Raw genomic sequence first — 21,571 nt, 5'->3', positions numbered from 1 at the left:
TACGTATTACAGGGGTAGTATCAGGTTTCCCTATATTTCCCTTTTAGAAGCAAAACAAAGATTAGACTAGAATAGGTTAGAATAGAGAATAGAATAGAATAGAATAGAATAGAATAGAATAGAATAGAATAGAGAATAAAATACAATAGAATAGAATAATAAATACAATCGAATAGAATAATAAATAGAATACAATAGAAAATAGAATAGAGAATAGAATAGAAAATAGAACAAAGAATAGAATAGAATAAAGAATAGAATAGAATAAAGAATAGAATGAAGAGTTGAAGATAGAACACTACTAAATTTGAGAACTGTGATAGGATATAAATGAGGTTGGTTTTAAACACTAACATTCAGTTATTTGCAATTATATTGTGAGAGAGAGAAGCAATTTCTGTTTGATCTTCTATATCTAAGATCCTTTGCCTTAATACTGATCTACCTTGATCTGACTTTGGTCCCCTGTTTATGTTCCCATGAACCAACCAGGTAAATTTACCTGCCTGGATTATAGATCCCTGTCTTGCTTTTTAATATCTTTCAGTGGCATTTACAGAGAGGTTCTCAGCAAAACCATTGAATTATCCATTGTAGAACAAGTTGGAGAATCTGCAAATAGATCTAATTACTCAAGCAAACTGTTTTGCCTCCAATTCTATCCACCACACTGTATTTCCCTCTTTGTGTGTTTATTTCTGTAGTTGTAGATACCCATTTTTTTGTTTTTATTTTCTTCCCCCCAATAGCTATTATGTTTTATTTTCCTTCAAAGTATTTCTTTTCATTCCACTAAAAATGGAATGAAAAGCACAGCAAGGTATTAGTTTTTATTTGCCCTTTTAATGTTCCTTCTTTTGCCGTGACTACTCATCTTTTGCAAATATGCCTTTATTTACCCATTTATGACTTTTATATAGATTCCTCCTGGATTGATTTTAAATTAAGTGTTTACCTTAGCAGCAGTGGTCTACTCTTAAAAAAAAACACTTTAAATTTAGAATCATTTTGAAATCTTCATTTAAATAGCAACTTCTGTTGTGTGCATTTTCTTCCCAATCAGCAAGCTTTTCTATTTATGGATGCACTTGTGGTTCCTTTTCTTAATTTCTGCAAATAACTCTTTAGTTACAAGCATGTCTGTTTATTTTAGTTCGAAAGTCACAGCATTTATTTCTGATTTATTTCTGCTTTAAAATACCTTGTTGGATTGAGGATGGATCCAAGATTGGACTGCTTAATGGAATTAATCTCTCCAAATACAATACATATATTGTATTTACATGCCACTGAATCATAGAGAACTGTGTGAGGGTGAAGGTTTGTTCTCCTAGCTTGTGGGTTGGTTTCCAATGTTACCAGGTTAGGTAACATCTACAGCGGAGTTTAGGGGATGTCAGTGTCGGTATAAACAGTATTCTTCTGTTTATCACGGTTTCAGGTATCGTCAGTAAGTGTTGTGATGGGTCAGTTATGGGAGTGTCAAGAGAGAGTCTTGTTAAGGATATTGTTGTTGTGTTACCAACCAGCAGAGTGTAGCGCACAGAGAAACATTGCTGAGAGCAATGAATAAGAAATGTGCAAACTGGTTTATCAAAAGTTTACTTTATAGTGAAAAAACAATCTCATAGTCTTTAAATCAATCCAAGTCTTTGCCAGTTAAATCAGTCCAGTGATACATAAATCTTCTTACCACACAAACAGTAGTTGATTAGAATAACAAACTCACTCTGGTTCACAAACCACGATGGTAGCAGATCCATCCAACGATGATAGCACAATGGATAGCAACTCCACACACTATAGTAGCTTATCATCAACTGAATATGTTCACAACTAATTACAGCATGACTCAGCATTACACTGAATCAGCAGGAAAACTTTAAAGTCACACAATACATATTCATATTAAAGTCACAGAACACATATATTGCCTGGACAATTTGTTAGGCTCAAACCATATCCTAACAAGTCTTGGACAAGCTTGGAGAATGAACTTTCATCCTACACCCAAGCTACAGATATTTGCCACTATTGCATAATATTGTGTGTTTAAGTATAGATTATGTTGCCATTATTATTTTAAATTCATGCATGTATGGTCTTTCTCTAGATCTAATTCTTAGTTGTGTTAATCGTCTGGGTACCTAATAGGACTGTAAGTTGCTAAGCTTTGATCAATGAATGAAGTGCTATATAAGCCTAGTTAAAATTAATGAATTCTTTAAATCATAGTGCCTGTCTCTGAGTGGGTTTTCTTTTTGGTTACCTGAGGGATACATGTAGCCTTTGACTTACAACCACCTGTTTAGCAACATTTCAAAGTGAGAATGGCACTGAAAAAAAAGAACTTACAACTGGTCTTCGTATGACTGTTGCAGCATCCGTAAAGCTCATGTGGTGAAAATTTGGGTACTTGGTAACTAGCATGTATTTATGTGTTCTGTCCCAGGTGAAATCCAAATTTTTTTTACTACTGGTTCTTTGGGCATGGCTTGGTGGGCGTGGCAGAGGAAGGATACTGCAAAATCTCCATTCCCACCCCACTCCAGGGGAAGGATACTGCAAAATTTCCATTCCCACCCCACTCTGGGGCCACCCAGAGGTGGTATTTGCTGGTTCTCTGAACTGCTCAAAATTTCCACTACCAGTTCTCCAAAACCTGTCAGAACCTGCTGGATTTCACCCCTGGAACACATGATTACCATGTGCAACCTTCCCAGCTGACTTTTGGCAAGTAACGCTCTCTTTTCCCTTAACAACTGCGGTGATTCATGGCAAAACATGTTGTAAAATCAGATGCAACTCACTTAACCACCTTATTTAGTAACAGAAATTCTGATCCCAATTGTGATCATAGGTCAGGAACTACCTGTAGCTATACCGGCTTGGATTACCATTGTCAAACTAGTTGGACAGAATTTAGTAAAAAGCTGCAGGTTCTAATTGTTTATTAGGGGCTGAAGAAACCATCCAGGAAGAAGCCCTTGGTAACCCCACTTGGAACTGTTACTAGGAAAACTGTATGGACGTGTCCATTAAGTCATCGGGAGTCAAGTGTAAGGCAGAAATTTTAATAATTTACAAGCTTCAAGGCAGCTGCAGTTCATTAGAAGTTTTCTCTCTGGATTCTAGTTGATTTATTCTCCTTGAAGAAATATGCCTTCTAACAGAAAAAGGTGTGCAAATGCTGTTTCATTTCTTTCCTTTTTTCCTTTTTGGCTAGATTCAAATATACAACTACCAAAGGCATAACAGCCAATTTCACGTAATGGCTAAGGCATCAGGGCTAGAAGCTATAAGACTGAGTTCTATAACTGTCTGGTTTGGCTCTGCAACCCAACAAGACAGACACCGACTTCAGAGGATCATTAGAACTGCAGAAAAAACAATTACTGGCAACCTGCCTTCCACCGAGGACCTGTATACTGCACGAGTCAAAAAGAGGGCTGTGAAAATATTTACAGACCCCTCACATCCTGGACATAAACTGTTTCAACTCCTACCCTCAAAACGACGCTATAGAGCCCTGCACACCAGAATAACTAGACACAAGGACAGTTTTTCCACGAATGCCATCACTCTGCTAAACAAATAATTCCCTCAACACTGTCAAACTAGTTACTAAGTCTGCACTACTATTAATCTTCTCAGTGCCACCACCCATCTCCTTCCATGTTTTTTTTTTTAATTTGATTTATATGCCGCCCTTCTCCGGAGACTCAGGGCGGCTTACAATGCATTAAGCAATAGCCTTCATACTTTTGTATATTTATACAAAGTCAGCTTATTGCCCCCACAAACTGGGTCCTCAATTTACCTATCTTAGAAAGGATGGAAGGCTGAGTCAACCTTGAGCCTGGCGGGATTCAGTCTTACTTTCATTGCAGACAGCTGGTGTTAAATTACAGAGCTCTGTCTGTTGAGGTATCCAGGCTACAGTCCACTTATGACTGTATGACTGTAACTTTGTTGCTGTGATCCTTACAATTTATATTGATATTGTTTCCCGATTGCTAATTTGTACCCTATGATTATCATTAAGTGTTGTACCTTATGATTCTTGATGAATGTATCTTTTCTTTTATGTACACTGAGTATAAGCACCAAGACAAATTCCTTGTGTGTCCAATCACACTTGGCCAATAAAGTATTCTATTCTATTCTATTCTATTCTATTCTATTCTATTCTATTCTATTCTATTCTATTCTATGCCGGCAGGGTGACTTTGGGGCCAGTCACTCCTTCTCAGCCCTAAGGAGGAGACAATGGCAAACCACTTCAGAAAATCTTGCAGGGACTAGTGGTCCATGCAGTCTCCAGGAATCAACACACTGACTCAGAACGGTATTGTGGAGTGGCACACCTGGCTGCCTTTGCAGGTTTCGTATTCTGCAAATCCCCCAAATCGGGTGGCCGAAACCAAGGCATAGGTGGTTTGTAAACCCAGACATGGTTTTCTTAAATCGGGTCTCCAATCTTGGCTACTTTTAAGACTTGTGGACTTCAGCTCCCAGAATTCCTCAGCCAGCAAATTTTTGGAGTTGAAGTCCACAAGTCTTAAAGTTGCCAAGGTTGGAGACCCCCGTCTTAAAAGGGTCCTTCAAAGGGGCAGCCGAATTAACCGGTAAGCAGAAGCTATAAACCTCAGCGCCTTCCAGATGTGCTCCCATGGCACTTCTCAAGCAGAGGATGAGCAGGACACCTGGGGATTCTGGGAGTCGTAGTTCCAGTGCGTTTTGGGGAGGAGGGGGAACACCGATAGCCAAGAGAGGCTTATATAACACCCAAAAAACGCATGCCCGTTCCAGAGCAGCGATGCTGTTTTTAACAGTCACGTGGTTTTAACGGGGTGGGCGGGGGGGGGAAAGAGAGAATAGCCATCCACGCGTTAAAACAAGCACGCACCGTCCTTCCCGCAGCGCCCCAGCATCTTTTCCCCCCTCGCCTCCCCTCCCCCCCCGCTTTCCCCCCCGTCTTCAACGAGCCGCAGCACGTCCGGCCAATCAGAACGGCGGCTTCGGTAGCCCATCGGGGTCTCGCCGGCCTCTCTGGTAAACAAAAACGGGCGAAGGAGGGGCCGGCGCTACCCACCCGCGAAGCTCCACCCCCCCCCCCGCGAAGCTCCAGCCCCGGAGGGAGGAGTCCGGCGGGAACGGGCCCATTGAAGAAAGCCAGAAGCGCGAAGAGGCCGGGTTACTGGTGGGCGGGGCTTGGGAGGGGAAAGGCGGGGCCAGGTGGAGGAGGAGGCGGAGCCGGCGGCAGCGGACTGGCGCGAGGAGCGGGGGGGGGGCAGCCGCTGTCGCAGTCGAAGGCAGCTGCAGTCGGTGCGGTCGGCGGTGCCCGAGCCTTGCTGGGAGCGATGCCGCCTGAGAGCGGCGCCCCGTTGCCGGCGCGTTAGGGGCAAGAGAAGGGCCGTTGCGGCTGCTTCGCCGGCGGGGGCAGCTTCTCCATCAGGCCCGCTTGCCTTTCCTCCGCAGCCCCGGTGGAAAGAGCAGAGCAGCCCTTTCCCGGGGAGCCCTTGGCCGTCCGCGGCGAGGACATCGCGGGCATCCCAAGAGCGGAGGAGGAGGAGGAGGAGGCATCCAGCCGCCGCGGGCGGTTTCTGAGACTTCGGGGCCCGCCTGGGCGAGACTGGCGATGGATGCTCAGCCAGCGAGCCCGGAGCGCCTGATGCCCGCCCGCCTTCCCCGTCGCCGCGGCCGAGCCTAGCGCCAGGCGGGAGATCTTCCCCCCCATCCCTCTTCAACCCTCCCTCTCCGCGGCCCGCCATCCGCCTCCCTCCCTCCCGCATGAGCCAGGCAGGGGAAAAAGTTGGGAGCCGTTTCTTCTTCGGGGAGGAGGAGGAGGAGGAGCCACCGAAGTCGGGAAGCCGCTGATCGGGGAGCCCCAGAAAACCCACCGGCGGACGATTCAAAACCGGACGATCGGCGTCCCTGCGGGGGCCGGCCAGCGAATCTGGCCCCGGGCCAAGCGGCGACGCCGGGGATGCCTCCCTTCCTCCCGAGAGGCCGGCGGGATCGGAGCCGCCGCTGAACGCTCTCCCGCGTGTCGCCCTCCGTGGCTCTCCTCCTCCTCCTCCTCCCGCGCCTGGGTGGAGCCTCCCCTTCGCCGGCGGGAGGAGGCGGATGCTCGGCTTCTCCCTAAACAGCCGGCTGACGAGCGCCGGGAGGAGCCGGGCGGGGAAGCCACGAGGATGCCGCTGGGGGCCGGCCGGAGCTGGGGGTGAGTCCGGGCAGGGTGGGGGGGGGGAGGCCCGGCCCGACGTGGATGGAAGGCGGGAGGCCGGCGCGGCTGGGGAGACGTCGGGCGGCGGGGGGCGCCCCGACCGACCCCTGGCGCTGAGTTAGAAGCTCCGGCTCTGCCTTCCTCCCTCCCTCCCTCCAGAAATGCTGCATCATGAACCCGCCGACGATCCGGCTCTGAGCCCCAAGCGGCCGGAGAGCGGCTCCCCCGGTGCCCGTTAGCAGCGGCGGGGACGGGCCGAAGCGGCAAAGGGCGGAAAAGCCGGAGGGAGACCCCGCCCGACCCCCTTTGCCTGCCCCGTCTAATCCGGCCGGGGTTGCCCCCCTGTCCCCTCCGCAGGACGGCGAGGCTCCGGCTGTAGATTCCGGGCAGGCAGGCAGGCAGGGAGGGGAATTCCGGTGCCCCGAAGAGGAGCAAAGTGCCTGCAAAGCGGAGGGAGGAGGAGAAGCGGAGGAGGAGGAGGAGGAGGACTGGCCCCTCCCCGCCCTGTCCCTGCGAGCATCTCGTCCGGCAACTCGGCAACTTCTCTTCCAGTCGTCGGAGCCGCTTCTCCGGGGGCGGCCACAACTTCTCCGCCACTCCGCCGGTGCTCTTGGCTGGCTCCGGCTTCTGCGCAGCCGGTTTCGACGAACCGGGAGAGGACGCGCGTGGAGCGGAACCAGCCGCTGCTGAAGCCGAGGGGCCCGGGACGCTGGGGGAAGCCCCAAAGGCGGTCTTTGGCGAGGGTCGGTCGCTCGGCCGGGGCGCCTGGTGCTGCGTGGCGGCCGGAGGGTGCCCCCTTGGCCGGCTGTCGCTTGAGCTCCCATGCTGCTGCCGCGGAAGTGGCCGGGCTGGCCGGCGTCGGCGCTGCGGCTGCCGCAGAAGTTCCTTTTCCTGCTCTTCCTCTCGGGCCTGCTCACGCTCTGCTTCGGCGCCCTCTTCTTGCTGCCGGACTCCTCCCGCGTCAAGCGCCTCTTCCTGGCCCGCCACGCCGGAGCCGAGCTGGAAGCCCCCCGCAGCCCTCCGCCGGGACCCGGCTTGGCTCGCCACCTGCCCGCCAACGCCAGCCCGCCCGCCTCGCCGCCGCCGCCGCCTCCTGCTCCTCGCTCTCGCCACCTCCGGGACCCGCCCGACCTCCCGCACTCCGAGCCGGCTTCCAGACGGAGCCGCCCGCCCGCCGAGCAGGACGCTTCGGCGGCCCCTTTGCAGCAGACGCGCGCCCCGTTCCGCTTCGACTACGCCGCGTTCCGGCAGCGCCTCCGCTTCCCGGTGCTGGGCGGCAAGAGAGGCGGCACCGAGGAGCCCGACACCCGCGTCCGGCGCCTGAAAATCAAGGAGGTGAGTTCGGGGACCGGCCCGGCCCTTCCACCGCCCCCTTCCCGGACGGGGCTTCCTTCGGCGTCCGCGGCGCCTCTTCGGGGGAAGTTAACGCGGGGAAGCGGCGGGGCGTTTGGCTCGTTCGCCGCTCGCCTGCCCTGCGGAGCCGCTTGCTTGCAGTCGGCCAGCGGGCTTTAGGGGGAAGCCGGCACGTTCCTCCTTCTCCCTTCGTTCGCGGAGCAGAACCAGAACTGGCTGCGCCTCACACCTGTGTGCGTGGATGTGAATGAATGCCTGGATGCCTGGATGCCGCCTTTCAAGGGGTTTTAGTTCGCAGGATTTTCCTTCCGCGCACCTTTAGTTGCGCTCGTAAAAGGTGGTTTTTCCACCTAGGTGGAAATCTCGGTTTTAAAGCATTACAAACCTGGCCCGGAGTTTGAATCGGCTGTTTTTTTTTTTTTGTTGTTGTTTTTTGCTTTAATTTATATGCCGCCCTTCTCCGGAGACTCAGGGCGGCTTACAATGCGTTAAACAATAGCCTTCATCCTTTTTTGTATATTTTTATACAAAGTCAGTTTATTGCCCCCACAAACTGGGTCCTCATTTCACCTACCTTAGAAAGGATGGGAGGCTGAGTCAACTTTGAGCCTGGTGAGATTCGAACTTACAGTAATTGCAGGCAGCTGCTGTTAATCACAATGCTTTTAGTCTGCTGAGCCACCAGGCCTTGGTTTCCTTGTAAAAAGGTGGTTTTCCACCTAGGTGGAAATCTCGGTTTTAAAGCATTACAAACCTGGCCCAGGTTTTGAATCAGCTGCTAAGGACATCCTGGTTTTGCAAACCCTTTTTTCCTTTTCTGCAGGTTCTGCCTTGAATTTTTATTTATTTATTTATTTATTGGTTCGATTTATATGCCGCCCTTCTCCGGAGACTCAGGGCGGCTTACAATGCGTTAAGCAAGAGCCTTCATACTTTTGTATATTTATACAAAATCAGCTTATTGCCCCCACAAACTGGGTCCTCGTTTCACCTACCTTAGAAAGGATGGAAGGCTGAGTCAACCTTGAGCCTGGTGGGATTTGAACTTGCAGTAATTGCAAGCAGCAGATGTTAATAACAGTGCTTTAGTCCACTGTGCTACCAAGGCTCTTACGACATTTTGCAAACCCTTTTTCCCTTTTCTGCGGGTTCTGCCTTGAATTTATTTATTGGTTCGATTTATATGCCGCCCTTTTCTCCAGAGACTCAGGGCGGCTCATAATGCGTTAAACTGGATATAAATTACAACTAAAACCGGAATATTATCTATTAAATATTAGGCCAGACAAGATAGGCACGAGTAAATGGTGTTTAATTGTATATATTACAACTGCAGCAAGAATATGTCTCGCCCAAAATTGGAAGGGGGAAAGATCTACCGTCTGAAGACTTGATCTTAGGGGAAATTATTGAATATGCAGAAGCCGATAGGCTAACAAAAACTTTTGAGAGATCAAAAAGAATCCGCATATTTTCAATGTTGGGACCAATGGTATACTTGGTTAAATAATAGAATAAAAAGAGGATAAGGTTAGCGTAGCTTTTATTTCCTATTTGTATATTTGGACTGAAGATAATGTATTGTGTAAGGTTCTCACCGCGATCTATATGTTGTTATATATTTTGTTTGGAAAGAAATAAATTTAAAAAAAAGACACCCCCCCCAAAAAAGCAATAGCCTTCATACTTTTGTATATACCTGCTTAGTAGGGCTTTTGCCCCCCCCCCAAGCGGTGTTCTATTTTTTTTTATACAAAGTCAGCTTATTGCCCCCACAATGCGGGTCCTCATTTTACCTACCTCGGAAGGATGGAAGGCTGAGTCAACCTTCAGCCTGGTGAGATTTGAACTCGCAGTAATTGCAGGCAGCTGGCAGCTAAGTGCTAGTTTAACAGCACTTTAGTCCACTGCACCACCAAGGCTTTTTTTAGTGTCTTGATCTTTACATAAATTCATTTGGAGAAGGGCCGCTTCGGATGGGGTAGCTTGTAGAAATGTATTCTGCTGCAAATCCGTCTTTGCTTGCTTAATTGATTTTCTTTTTTTTCTTTTTTCTTTTTGGTTGTTGTTGTGGTTGTTTGGATGAAAATCTGAAAGGTGATGGGAAGAGAGTTGCAAGTAGATTGTGATATAGTCTAAATCAGTGTTTCTCAACCTTGGTAGCTTGAAGATGGGTGGACTTCAACTCCCAGAATTCTGGGAGTTGAAATCCACCCATCTTCAAGCTTCCAAAGTTGACAAACACTGGTCTAAATAAATTTCCATAGAATTTTCTTTTAAAAAAGGAAAAAGGATAGGACACAATTTCTTTGAAAGTCTTACCCAGAAGTATCCTGGTCTATTCCCCCCCATCAAATGCTTCTATGCGATAGTTTTCTTCGTGCCTCCTAAGTAAAAGTGGAAATTATGGGGATGGCAGAATACAGTGTGCAACTGAGGGTAAGTATGCGCGTTGGGATTTTAGTAATTAATGTGTGTGATTGCAGGCTAAATATATCCTTATGGTTATTTGGATAGGCAGATTCATTGTTTCCACATGCAGTCTATGTTGTGGGTACTTAGTGTATCCTTTTCCCTGTATTCCCAAAGACAAGTTGTACTCCGCGTGCAATTTAGAGCTTGTCACCTGCAATTGTTGACATTTTGAAGTGATTGGCAAAGTGTTTCTGAAGTACAAGCATACCTCAGTTTTATTGCTCCCTGCAAATATTACTTTTTTTTTTTTTAACGAGACTCTCCACTGGCAAAATTACAACTTGCTGAAGGCTCAGATGATGATTAGTATTTTTTTTAGCAATAAAGTTTGTTTTTTAAATTAAGTTATGTACTTTTTAAAAAGCCTAATGCTATTGGCATACTTAATAGATGGCAGTAAAGCATAAATATAACTTTTATATGCACTGGAAAACCAAAAAAGTTGTCAGACTTGCTTTATTGTGTTATTCGCTTTATTGTGGTCGGGAACCAAACCCACAATATCTCGAAAGTATGCCTGTGGTAGCAGCCTGTTGTCATTCTTCCATATTGTGCTCGCCTTTATTAATAGGCTTTGGCCATCAGTCCTCGACTTACAACCGTTCGTTTAGTGAATGTTCGAAGTTATAGCGCTACTGAGAAAAGCGGTTTACGACCATTTTTCACCACCGTTGCCACATCCCCATGATCATGTGATCAAAATTCAGATGCTTCGCAACTGACTCATATTTATGACGGCTGCAGTGTCCTGGCGTCGCAGGATCACCTTTTGCGACCACCTGACAACCGAAGTCAATGGGAAAGCCAGATTCACTTAACAACCGGGTTACTAACTTAACCACTGCAGGGATTCACTTAACAACTGTCTTGCTTAGCGTGGAAATTTGGGGTCAAATTGTGGTAAGGACTGCCTATATAAAAGCTTGCCATAACACAGCATGCCAAAATGGGCATATTCTTTTACAGATAGGGTTTTTTTTTTCCTGCCTCTTTTTTTTATATCCTTCACCATCTATTGATTTCTCGCTCTTTCATCACTTCTCATCTCCTTCAAGTCAGTCTTGATTCTTGGTGACTATGTGGACTAGTCTCAGCAGTTCTCTTGGCAACGTTTTTCAGCTGTTTGTTGCTTTGGTAGGAGGATTGAGAGAGAGGGACTGACCCAAAGTGTCCCAGCTGGTTTCAGGCTATATAGCAGGACTACAGGATAGCTGGTGGTCTCCTAGACTCTAATTTACTGCTTTTAACCCCTCCTGCATCATTGATTAATTCTAGTTATAGAATTGATTAATTCTCTTTTCTAGTTTCTAGCTCTTTCCGTACCATCTTAGTTTATTCTTTCATCTTTGGTTTTTCGTGCGCGCACAATAGCTTTCTAAAGATTTGAAGGTGATACAGTCGAACAGGAATATGCAGTCTGATGCCTTCCAGATGTTTGGGACCAAAAGCACCATTAAGATCCAGAGCAGGTATAGTTTGCGGCACTTGCAGTCCCAAACTTTATGCATCTTGTAACAGTCTTAAGATTCCTACTGTTTCCTTCTCTGTGTCTCCTTTTCTGGTAAAACAGGTGACTGTTTTTTGTGGGGGTTTTTTGGAAACAATACTGAAAATTCAAAACTTATTTGATCAGAAACTAAACTGGAACAGGATACAACATTTGCATTTTGCAAGTTGGCTCACTTGCCCTGAACTAAAGGCACAGCTGTAGTATCACTGTAATGGCCTTTCCTTCTCTTGATTTATACTTATACGGTACAAGATTTGTTTCCTTCTTTCCCTTTATTTTCTGGCTTTTCAAATAGCCTTCTTCTGTATCTGGCTCTGCCTTTTATTTTTACCAGCGCTTCTGCCATGGGTATGTTTCTATCCCTCTCTTTTTGCCAGCTGTCCCATTCACAAAGCACAGCCCTTCAACATTTCTGTTTTCTGTAGAGCAGACCTAGAAGAATTCCAACAGGCTGTTAAGTGGATGAAATAAGGCAGAATAGCTGCAAAAAGTAACCTCAAGCGGGGCGGTAGAGAAAAAAAGTTGCAGAGGTTGAAGCTTCACTAGAGAGGCAATGGAGATAATGATTGAGACCCAGGGAACTGAAGTTGAATGTTGTTGTTGTTAATTGCAAAGTTGTGTCCGACCTATCGCAACCCCATGGGCAACATTCTGGATCGGGACGCCTTGCGCACGGTCACTCATGCCCTAGTTACCTCCCGTATGGACTACTGTAATGCTCTCTACATAGGGCTCCCCTTGAAAAGCACCCGGAGGCTCCAACTGGTCCAGAACGTAGCCGCACGGATGATTATGGGCGCAGCTCGTTACGCCCATGTAACACCTCTCCTACGTGAGCTGCACTGGCTCCCAGTGGTCTTCCGGGTGCGATTCAAGGTGTTAGTTATCACCTTTAAAGCACTCCATGGCTTAGGACCTGGGTACCTACGAGACCGTCTTTTGCCACCAGTAGCCTCCCACCGACCAGTTTGTTCTCACAGGGAGGGACTACTGAGGGTACTGTCAGTCAAATTATGTCGACTGGCGACTCCCAGGGGGAGGGCCTTATCTGTGAGGGCTCCAACCCTTTGGAATGAACTGCCCCCGGAGATACGGAATATCCCTGATCTCCGTGCTTTCCACCGTGCCCTCAAGACCCTGATGTTCCAACAGGCGGGGCTAAACATATGAACATGTGAATGATTTTTTAAATGTGATCTAATTCTGGGTTTTATTTAATTGACCAAACTAAGTAATAATTTTAATTAGCAATTTTATGATGTTTGTGTGTCTATATTTTTCTTGACTGTACACCGCCTTGAGTCCTACGGGAGAAAGGCGGTATAGAAATATAATAAATAAATAAATAAATAAATAAATAAATAAATAAATAATAAACAAACAAACAAACAAACATTCCTCCAGGCCTTCCTGCCCTCTACCATCCTCTGGGGTCCATTTAAGCTCATGCCTACTGCTTCAGTGACTCCATCCAGCCACTGTGTTCTTTGTCATCCTCTTCTTTTGCCCTCAATCTTTCCCAGCGTTAGGCTCTTCTCCAGTGAGTCCTTCCTTCTCATTAGGTGGCCAAAGTATTTGACTTTCATCAATTTTGATAGGGCAAAAATCCTGAATGGTCACTGACATTCAGATTGGATTGCACCAGGGGTGAAATGCTCCCGGTTCAGACCGGATCGCCTGATCCAGTAGTGATGGAGGCAGGTGGTTCGGAGAACCGGTAGCAAAAATCCCTGCTCCCCCCCCAAATTGCCCAGCTGAGCTGCACAATCATCAGAGACTTTTTTTTAATTTTTAAATCATTTTTTCTACAACCTCTTTGGCCGAAAAAATGCTTTTAAAAGTGAAAAAAAAAACCTCTGATGATCGCGCAGCTCAGATGGGATCATCAGAGGCTTTAAAAAAGAAAAAAAGAAAGCCTCTGCCTATCAGGCAAGTCAGCTGGGATCGTCAGAGGCTTTAAAAGCATTTTTTTACAACCTCTTCAGCCAAAGAGGTAGAAAAAATGGTTTTAAAAGTAAAAGAAAAAAAAAAGTTGGCCACGCCCACTTAGTCATATTACACCCCCCCACCAAGCCACGCCCACAGAATTGGTAGTAACAAATTTTACATTTTACCACTGGATTGCACCTAGCTTGACATATGGGACACCTGAATTATTTGGCCCCCCCTCCCCCACCCCAAACTGATCTCTTTTCTCCAATTAATTCCTACTGTCTTTGCAACATGCTGTTAGTACTATGACCTTCATGAAAAAGAGGGAAACCAAGTAATAGGTTGTGACCCCTTAGTTGGAGGTCGGTGGATTATTAATCTAGAGTTGTTGGTAGCCTTCAGAGAGCAGAGTGGTCTGCCAAGAAAATGTATAGCTCCAGGTTGACTCCAGCAGGTGAATTCACCTCTATTTTACAAGCTGTTTCTCCATCTCAGCAACTTTCTAATGTGTGGGCCACACACCTGAAAGTTGCCAAGGTCAAGATGCACTGTTATATAATAGATTTTTTTTTCCAATATGGACTCTGAAATCCATAGCCAGAGAATTTTCAGCCAATTCTCTGGCTCTTCTGAGACATGACAAAGTAGGGGAAAACTTGTGGGGAAAAGTAACTTAGAGTTACTAGTACCTCTAAAGCAGGGGTCTCCAACCTTGGCAACTTTAAGCAAAGCTGGCTGGGGAATTCTGGGAGCTGAAGTCCACCAGTCTTAAAGTTGCCAAAATTGGAGACCTCTGCTCTAAAGGATAGGTACACTCTTCTGCTGGTGCCATGGCAACCGGGGGAATCTTTACAGATAGCAAAAAGTTGTTCCACAGGTTTTGGAACAACTGCCAATGCCAATGTCATTTTGGCATCAACATTATTATTATATGGATAATTTACAATTTATTGCACAGATGGATGGGAACATAAAAGCCCTAACCAGTTAGTGTCTGAGGACTAGGCAGATCTAAGCAGTGTTTAGTGGGACTTGGTAGCTCAGTGGCTAAGACGCTGAGCTTGTCGAGCGAAAGGTCGGCAGTTCAGTGGTTCGAATCCCTAGTGCTTCGTAATGGGGTGAGTTCCTGTTAACTTGTCCCAGCTTCTGCCAACCTAGCAGTTCAAAAGCATGTGAAAAATGCAAGTAGAAAAATAGGGACCACCTTTGGTGGGAAGGTAACAGCGTTCCATGTGCCTTTGGCGTTGAGTCATGCCGGCCACTTGGCCACGTCTTCGGGCAACGCTGGCTCTTCGGTGTCAAGTTTCGAGGTCGTCTTCGGCTTTGAAACGGAGATGAGCATCACCCCCTAGAGTCAGGAATGACTAGCACATAGGTGCGAGGGGAACCCTTACCTTTACCTCTAAGCAATGTTGTTGTTATAAAATTAGGGTGTTCAGGTCTGATCAATTTAAAATGTCTAAATATCGAAGGGGGTCCTATAAGTATTGCTCTGAAAGCTCCAATCATGATTGGTGCAACAGCAGATATTTTTTTCCATAAGTGTTGAACTTTGATTTGCAAGTCCCATTGCCATCATCAGCCATTCAGCCAGCCCTCGGCCACTCTACGGGTCAGCACTTTCCATGCCCCTCTTTGTCACACAGTGCCTCCTTCAGATTCACCATGGTCATCTCAGTGTCATCTTTTATAGTGTCCAGCCAGTGGGTGCCAAGGCAGCCCCTTTCTCCCTTCCCCACTGAGTTTCGTATTTTTCCTCCAATTTCTTTTCCTCGTCCTGGCATCCCACGGAATGTCAAACGCCAATCAACCAGTCTTCTCTCCTTTTCAGCAGTGGTGGGATTCAGCCAGTTCGCACCACTTCAGGAGAACCGGTTGTTAACTTTCTGAGCAGTTTGGTGAACTGGTTGTTGGAAGAAATCATTAGGGCAGAGAACTGGTTGTTAAATTACTTGAATCCCACCACTGCTTTTCAGTGTTTGGTATATTAGACATGTTGTGTCCATGTTGCGCCTTTCTTTTTGAATTTAAAAAATCTTTAACCAGCTCATTTCCCAAAACTTTCCCAGCTGGTCCCAGTGGTTCTTTCTTCATTCAGATCCCAACCTCTGGCAGTTTATTAGTTTCCTGTAGCAGGAGTAGACAGTCTCACGTAGCTGAAAACAATAAATTCAAACTTCAAGAGTCTCTTTCCCTTTTGGCTTTCCTGTTCGGTGTAGTGGGAGATGTAGTCACAAACATTGTGGGGGAAGCATTGGATAGGCTGTTCCTGGCTGCTACAGTTCCTAATGATTAATGATGTCAGCAGAGATTCGTATGGGAAGAACTGAGCCTGACCCTAACAGGGCCTCCTTTTATATGGCATGTTGACATCAAGCATTTAAAGAGACAGGATGAGAATGCTGGTGGAACAAAAGACCAGATTTAACTAGGCTTGCTTGCGCGTATATGGCGAACAAGTAGACTTACAGCCATCGCTTTTGTTCTCTGTGGCTTTCATGCACAGTACAGGAGAAACATTGTCCCTGCGGCACCACTAACATCCTGAAAAAAGCTGGCAGCTAAGAAAACGCCCCAAAGTAATTGATAGTCAACCTAACCAAAAAGACCCCCATTCAGTTAGGATCTGTTGGACACCATGAGTCCAGCTCAAAGCAAATGTCCATTTCAGAATCCATAATGCCCCAAAATATAATATGGCAAAGATGGATTTTATTTTTTGGACCGAATCATTCATCAATGGCTACAGGTTGACTTATTTGTTGTTGTTAGTTGCGAAGTTGTGTCCAACCCATCGCGACCCCATGGACAACGTTCCTCCAGGCCTTCCTGTCCTCTACCATCCTCTGGAGTCCATTTAAGCTCACACCTAATGCTTCAGTGACTCCATCCAGCCACCTCGTTCTCTGCTGTCCCCTTCTTCTTTTGCCTTCAATCGTTCCCAGCATTAGGCTCTTCTCCAGTGAGTCCTTCCTTCTCATTAGGTGGCTAAAATATCATCAATAATTGAAATTGATAGGGCAAAAATCCTGAATGGTCACTGACATTCAGATTGGATTGCACCCAGCTTGACATATGGGACACCTGAATTATTTGCCCCCCCCCTTCCGCCCCCAAACTGATCTTTTTTCATTGTATTTGGATGCAAAAGAACCTACTGCCTGAGCTGTCGCAAACGTGTTTTTTCAAGAGGCAACTGGATTTCCTTGTTTTTCTTTGAAGATGTTTTGCTTCTCATCCAAGAAGCTTCTTCAGCTCTGACTGAATTCAAATGAACGGATTTCCAGAAAAATTACAGACTACAGAGACCATTTGCACTTCTGTTTGAGATGCAGGTACTACACAGGTGACCCTGAGGCAGGGGTGAAATCCAGCAGGTTCTGACAGGTTCTGGAGAACCGGTAGTGGAAATTTTGAGCAGTCCGGAGAACCGGCAAATACCACCTCTGGCTGGCCCCAGAGTGGGGTGGGAATGGAGATTTTGCAATATCCTTCCCTTGCCACACCCACCAAGCCACACCATGCCCACCAAGCCACGCCCACAGAACCGGTAGTAAAAAAATTTGGATTTCACCTGAGGACACAGACAAACCTCCAAGTTGCCTCAATGACTCTCTAAAAGGATGCAACTGACCATCTGTCTGCAAGGAATATAAACCCTTCCACTCCCGCTCCCCCATCCAATCAGAGCTGAAGAAGCTTCTTGGATGTGAAGCGAAACTTCCTCAAGGAAAAACAAGGAAGTTCAGTTGCCTTTTGAAAAAAAAACCTTTGGGACAACCATGAGCCAGGGGACTGAGAATCTCCATAGACATATTGTCTGGGCTCCTGATCATTGCCCTGACACTTTCCTAACCAGGGAATTCTAGGAATCGAAGTCCACGCATCTGAAAGTTGCCGACGTTGAAAACCCCAGATGTAGATGCAATGTCTAAATCTGTTGTGGCCCTTCAGCGGCCTGTGCGGATTGTAGCTGATTCTGACAGCGAGGAGGCTGGTGTGGTGTTGCGCCAGCAGCCTGTGCACCTGGCACTCGAGTCAGACAATGAGGAGGCTGGAGAAGATGTGGTGCCAGAGGCGGGGATTCAGCCAGGGCCTTCAGAACCTCCAGAAGCTACTTTAAGTGAAGAGGACGAAGAGGAGGAGCCTCTTCTCGATGCATGGGTGCACAGAGCGGCCAAAAGGCAGGAGTGGCTCCTCAGGAGGAGGTCTTGAGAGTAAGCCTTGGGGCTAATTGGCCACTCCCTTAGCCTATTTAAGGAGGAACGCTGACTGAAGCAAGTTATAGGGAACAACTTTAGTTCACTCTACTTCGCGTCTGGATTCTCTGCAAATTGCTTCTGGGCTTTCTGCCAACCTTCGTAAGATTGTGATTACTTTATCTTTGGTTTCTTGTAGGCTGTTAAGAAAGTTTATTAACAGCCTTTATTTTGAAAAAGACTGAGTTATTTTAGTAAATTAAATTTTGTACGAACTTTGTGTGTGCTGTGTTCTTTGGGATCCGTAGCTGGGGCAGAACAAAATCACAGCCAGGCTTCATGGAGTTATTTTCTTCTGCGGATACCAGAAATTCCAATGGAATTAATGACGTTTGTACTTAATGGTCTCCATGATCAAATGTTTAGGACCTACAGTTGAATCTCAGCACTCGGACAGAAGTGGGGCTTCCTTCATGAAGAATGATACAGAAATATAACTTCACTTCTTTTTGTAGATGTCTGCATCCTGCCGAATATGGATTAAACATTTCTTTGAAGGTGCTGCAGAGCATCCGAGCCTTTAATATAGATAGGAAAAAGAAAAATGAGCCTCCCATTTATTCCTTGCAGTGACAGTCGTCGTATGGTGCTGGAGAAGAATAAGACTCGGCGCGTTTGAGAGATGACTCACTAAATGCATAAATGGATGGAAGACTTGAGATCTCCCAATTACTCTGCTTGAGTTCAGTGGCTTATTTGTGCCCGGAGGTTGAATTTTGTGCTTTTCTGATGCAGGCACTTGGAAATAATGCTTGCAAAAGAAGGAGAGAGTAAGGTTGGTATGGTGGAAGTAGTCGTGCCTCATCTTAATTGGCCAAGCGACATTCATGAAACAACTTTCTCAGTAGGCTTTAGTGACGCATTTTGCTGTGTTCTGAACACCGCATGCGACGGAAGGGTTAATCTGTGAGTCTGAGGCGTCTCAGGTTTGTTTTTCAGATGTTCTTTGTCATTCCAGTTTTAGTCGGACTCCGTTTGCTACAGAAATCTAGTAAAAATGGATTAGAACAGGGGTCTCCAACCTTGGCAACTTTAAGACTTGTGGAATTCTGGGAGTTGAAGTCCACAAGTCTTAAAGTTGCCAAGGTTGGAGACCCCTGGATTAGAAACCTGACATTCCAGTTTCAAGCGGTAAAATACAGAAATGGCAGTAAATGTTCCATATGGGGAAAAACAAAGGAGTTGTTCGACAAAAATGCATGAGAAGTTTGGGGATGGGGCAGAGGAATCTCTTCTTTTTCCTTGTAGGTTACAAATAGAATGCTTTATTGGCCAAGCGTGATTGGCCACACACAAGGAATTTGTCTTCGGTGCATAAGCTCTCAGTGTACATAAAAGATACAAGTGATAAATCCTGATCATATTTGTCATAAAAATACATTCATCGTGAACCATAAAATACAACACTTAGCGATAGTCATAGGATGCTAAACAAGCAATCATCATAAATCATACTAGGAGACTAAATAAATCGTAAGATACAAGCAACAAAGTTACAGTCATAAGTAGAGAAGGAGACAGGCGATAGGGAAGATAAGAGGAAGACTAGTAATACAACCTTACTAAACAGTTTAACAGTATTGTGGAAATTAGTTGTTTAGCAGAGTGATGGCAATGGGGGAAAAAACTGTCCTTGTGTCTAGTTGTTCTGGTGTGCAATGCCCTATAGCAGGGGTGTAAAACTCAATTTCACTGAGGGCCGCATCAGGGTTGTGTTTGACCCTGAAGGGGGGGGGGGTGGCAGGGGGCGTGGCCATGATGGGCGTGGCGAGCTGAACGTCACTTGTGTCAGGAGTGCCTATGGTGGCCCGAGCGCTCTGCTAGCAAAAATGGGCTCCTGAGGTCCATTTTTTGCTGCGATGGCTTCCTGCAACTCTCTGCCAGCAAAAACAGAGCTCGGGAGGGCCACCCACCCTCCATTTTTGCTTGCAGAGGCACTGTGGGCTGGTCCTTCACTGTTTCCAGGTGTTGTGGCTCTGTTACCTGAGCCTGTGTCATCGGCAGGGGAGGACTCCGAGAGTGAAGGAGAGGAGTTGGCAAGGCCTCCCTCTCCAGGACCCTCCTCTTTGGCAATGCCTTCGGTGTCCGCCGAAGGGCAAGAGATAGGGCCGGGGCCAAGCACGTCCACGCAGCCACAGGTGGACAGTGATGAGAGTAATGAGTCTTGGCTGGATCCACGCCGGTGTCACAGAGATAAGTGCGCGCAACAGAAGAAAAGGCGTGCCCGAGATTAGGCTGAGTCACTGGACCACACCCCACAGGGTATAAAAGGGAGCATGGTGGCCAGTCAAACCTTGTGACGAACAAAGCTGAAAGCTTCCACGCCATTCTGCATTGCCGGACTTCTGCTATAGACTTTGCTGGATTATCTTTGGACTTGATTGACTCTGTAATTATTGAGCTGTTTCTTTTGATGTACCAGAAGCGGGGAGAAGTTATCTCTCCTCTTCGTAAGTAATAAACTCTTGGCAGGCAGCCACTAGGTTGTTGCCAAGTTCCGTAATCATAAAGAAAAGGACTTTGTCGGCTGGTTTAGTCTTTAACTCTTGGACGTCTGTTGGTGTGTGTGCGTGTGGGATGGGGACAGAACACCAGGATGGTCCCGTGGGCCAGATCTAATCACACCGTGGGCCGGATCCAGCCCCCAGGCCTTGAGTTTGACACCCCTGCCTTATAGCATTATTTTGAGGGTAGAAGTTGAAACAATTTACGTCCAGGATGTGAGGGGCCTGTAGATATTCTCACAGCCCACTTTCTGGCTCGTGCAGTATAAAGGAATGAACTTTGCATGCTGATGTTAATGTAGTCCAGCAGATGTGCTCTACCGCTGAGAAGATCGTTGATGTTGATATTTCTTATCCTTTGGTCACAAAGCTGGGGCTCAGAACAGAGCCTTGGGTAATGCTTGAGAGATGTGGTAATATGCAGGGGTGAAATGCTCCCGGTTCGGACCGGATCGCCCAATCTGGTAGTGATGGTGGCAGGTGGTTCGGAGAACCATTAGCAAAAATCCCTTCCCCCCCCACATGCCCAGCTGAGCCGCATGATCATCAGAGGCTTTTTTTTTTTACTTTTAAAAGCATTTTTTCTACAACCTCTTCCGACCAAAAATGCTTTTAAAAGTAAAAAAAAAAAAAAAAAGCCTCTGATGATTGCGCGGCTCATCTGGGATCATCAGAGGCTTTTCAAAGCATTTTTTTCCTGCAACCTCTTGGCCGAAGAGGTGGTAAAAAAAATGCTTTGAAAAGTCTCTGACGGTCCCAGCTGAGTTGCCTGATTGGCAGAGGCTTTTCAAAGCATTAGAAAAAATGCTTTGAAAAGTTAAAAAAAAAAAAGTTGGCCATGCCCACCCAGTCACATTACCCCCCCATCCACCCACTAAGCCACACCCATAGAACCGGTAGTAACAAATTTTACATTTCACCCCTGGTAATATGCAGGACCTACTGGTGTCTTAATGCAGGGCAATTTCCAGTTGTTGGCAAGGCAAGAGTCTATCAATTCATTTTCAACGTAGGTTTTCAAAGAAGCAGAAGTTATATTGGATGACTTGCGTTTATCTTTTCCTATTGTTCCAGCCTCTAGAAGGGCCGCTGTGCAAACAAACAGGAAAAGAGCCTACTTAGAGGTTTCAACAATTGGAAGGAACAAAGGAAGGAAGTGAAACATCAGGACGAAGATAAAGTACATTAAAAAAATATAGTTGTGAATTCTAGTGAAGGAAGGCAGCGTCTGAGTCAGGGTTTTCAGTTCAACCCTTTTCCTTGGAATTATATATGTGGTGCAATTTTAGGAAGACACAGTGGTTAGGAT

The 21,571-nt window shown here is 46.5% G+C and overlaps 2 protein-coding genes across 3 annotated transcripts in view; both read left to right on the top strand.

Annotated features, from left to right (window-relative positions):
• Positions 1 to 4,168, top strand: part of LDLRAP1 (low density lipoprotein receptor adaptor protein 1) — a 129,658-nt gene extending 125,490 nt beyond the window's left edge. Inside the window, exon 10 of the transcript XR_015729450.1 lies at positions 3,227 to 4,168. The gene's annotated coding sequence lies outside the window, so the exon portion shown is untranslated. The remainder of the gene's footprint in view (positions 1 to 3,226) is intronic.
• A 2,066-nt stretch (positions 4,169 to 6,234) lies between these two features.
• The window catches only part of MAN1C1 (mannosidase alpha class 1C member 1), a 204,657-nt gene continuing 189,320 nt past the window's right edge, over positions 6,235 to 21,571 (top strand). The window contains exon 1 of one of the 2 annotated variants that reach the window (XM_034413506.3): positions 6,235 to 7,564. In XM_034413506.3, coding sequence (XP_034269397.1) covers positions 7,052 to 7,564 — 513 coding nt within the window. In that variant the 5' untranslated portion in view covers positions 6,235 to 7,051. The remainder of the gene's footprint in view (positions 7,565 to 21,571) is intronic. The other variant, XM_034413507.3, reaches the window with a different exon arrangement.

This window comes from Pantherophis guttatus, chromosome 10, assembly GCF_059756535.1.
Source record: "Pantherophis guttatus breed Tessera chromosome 10, ASM5975653v1, whole genome shotgun sequence".
Taxonomy (NCBI): Eukaryota; Metazoa; Chordata; class Lepidosauria; order Squamata; family Colubridae; genus Pantherophis; species Pantherophis guttatus.
This window is presented reverse-complemented; position numbering and strand designations above follow the sequence as displayed.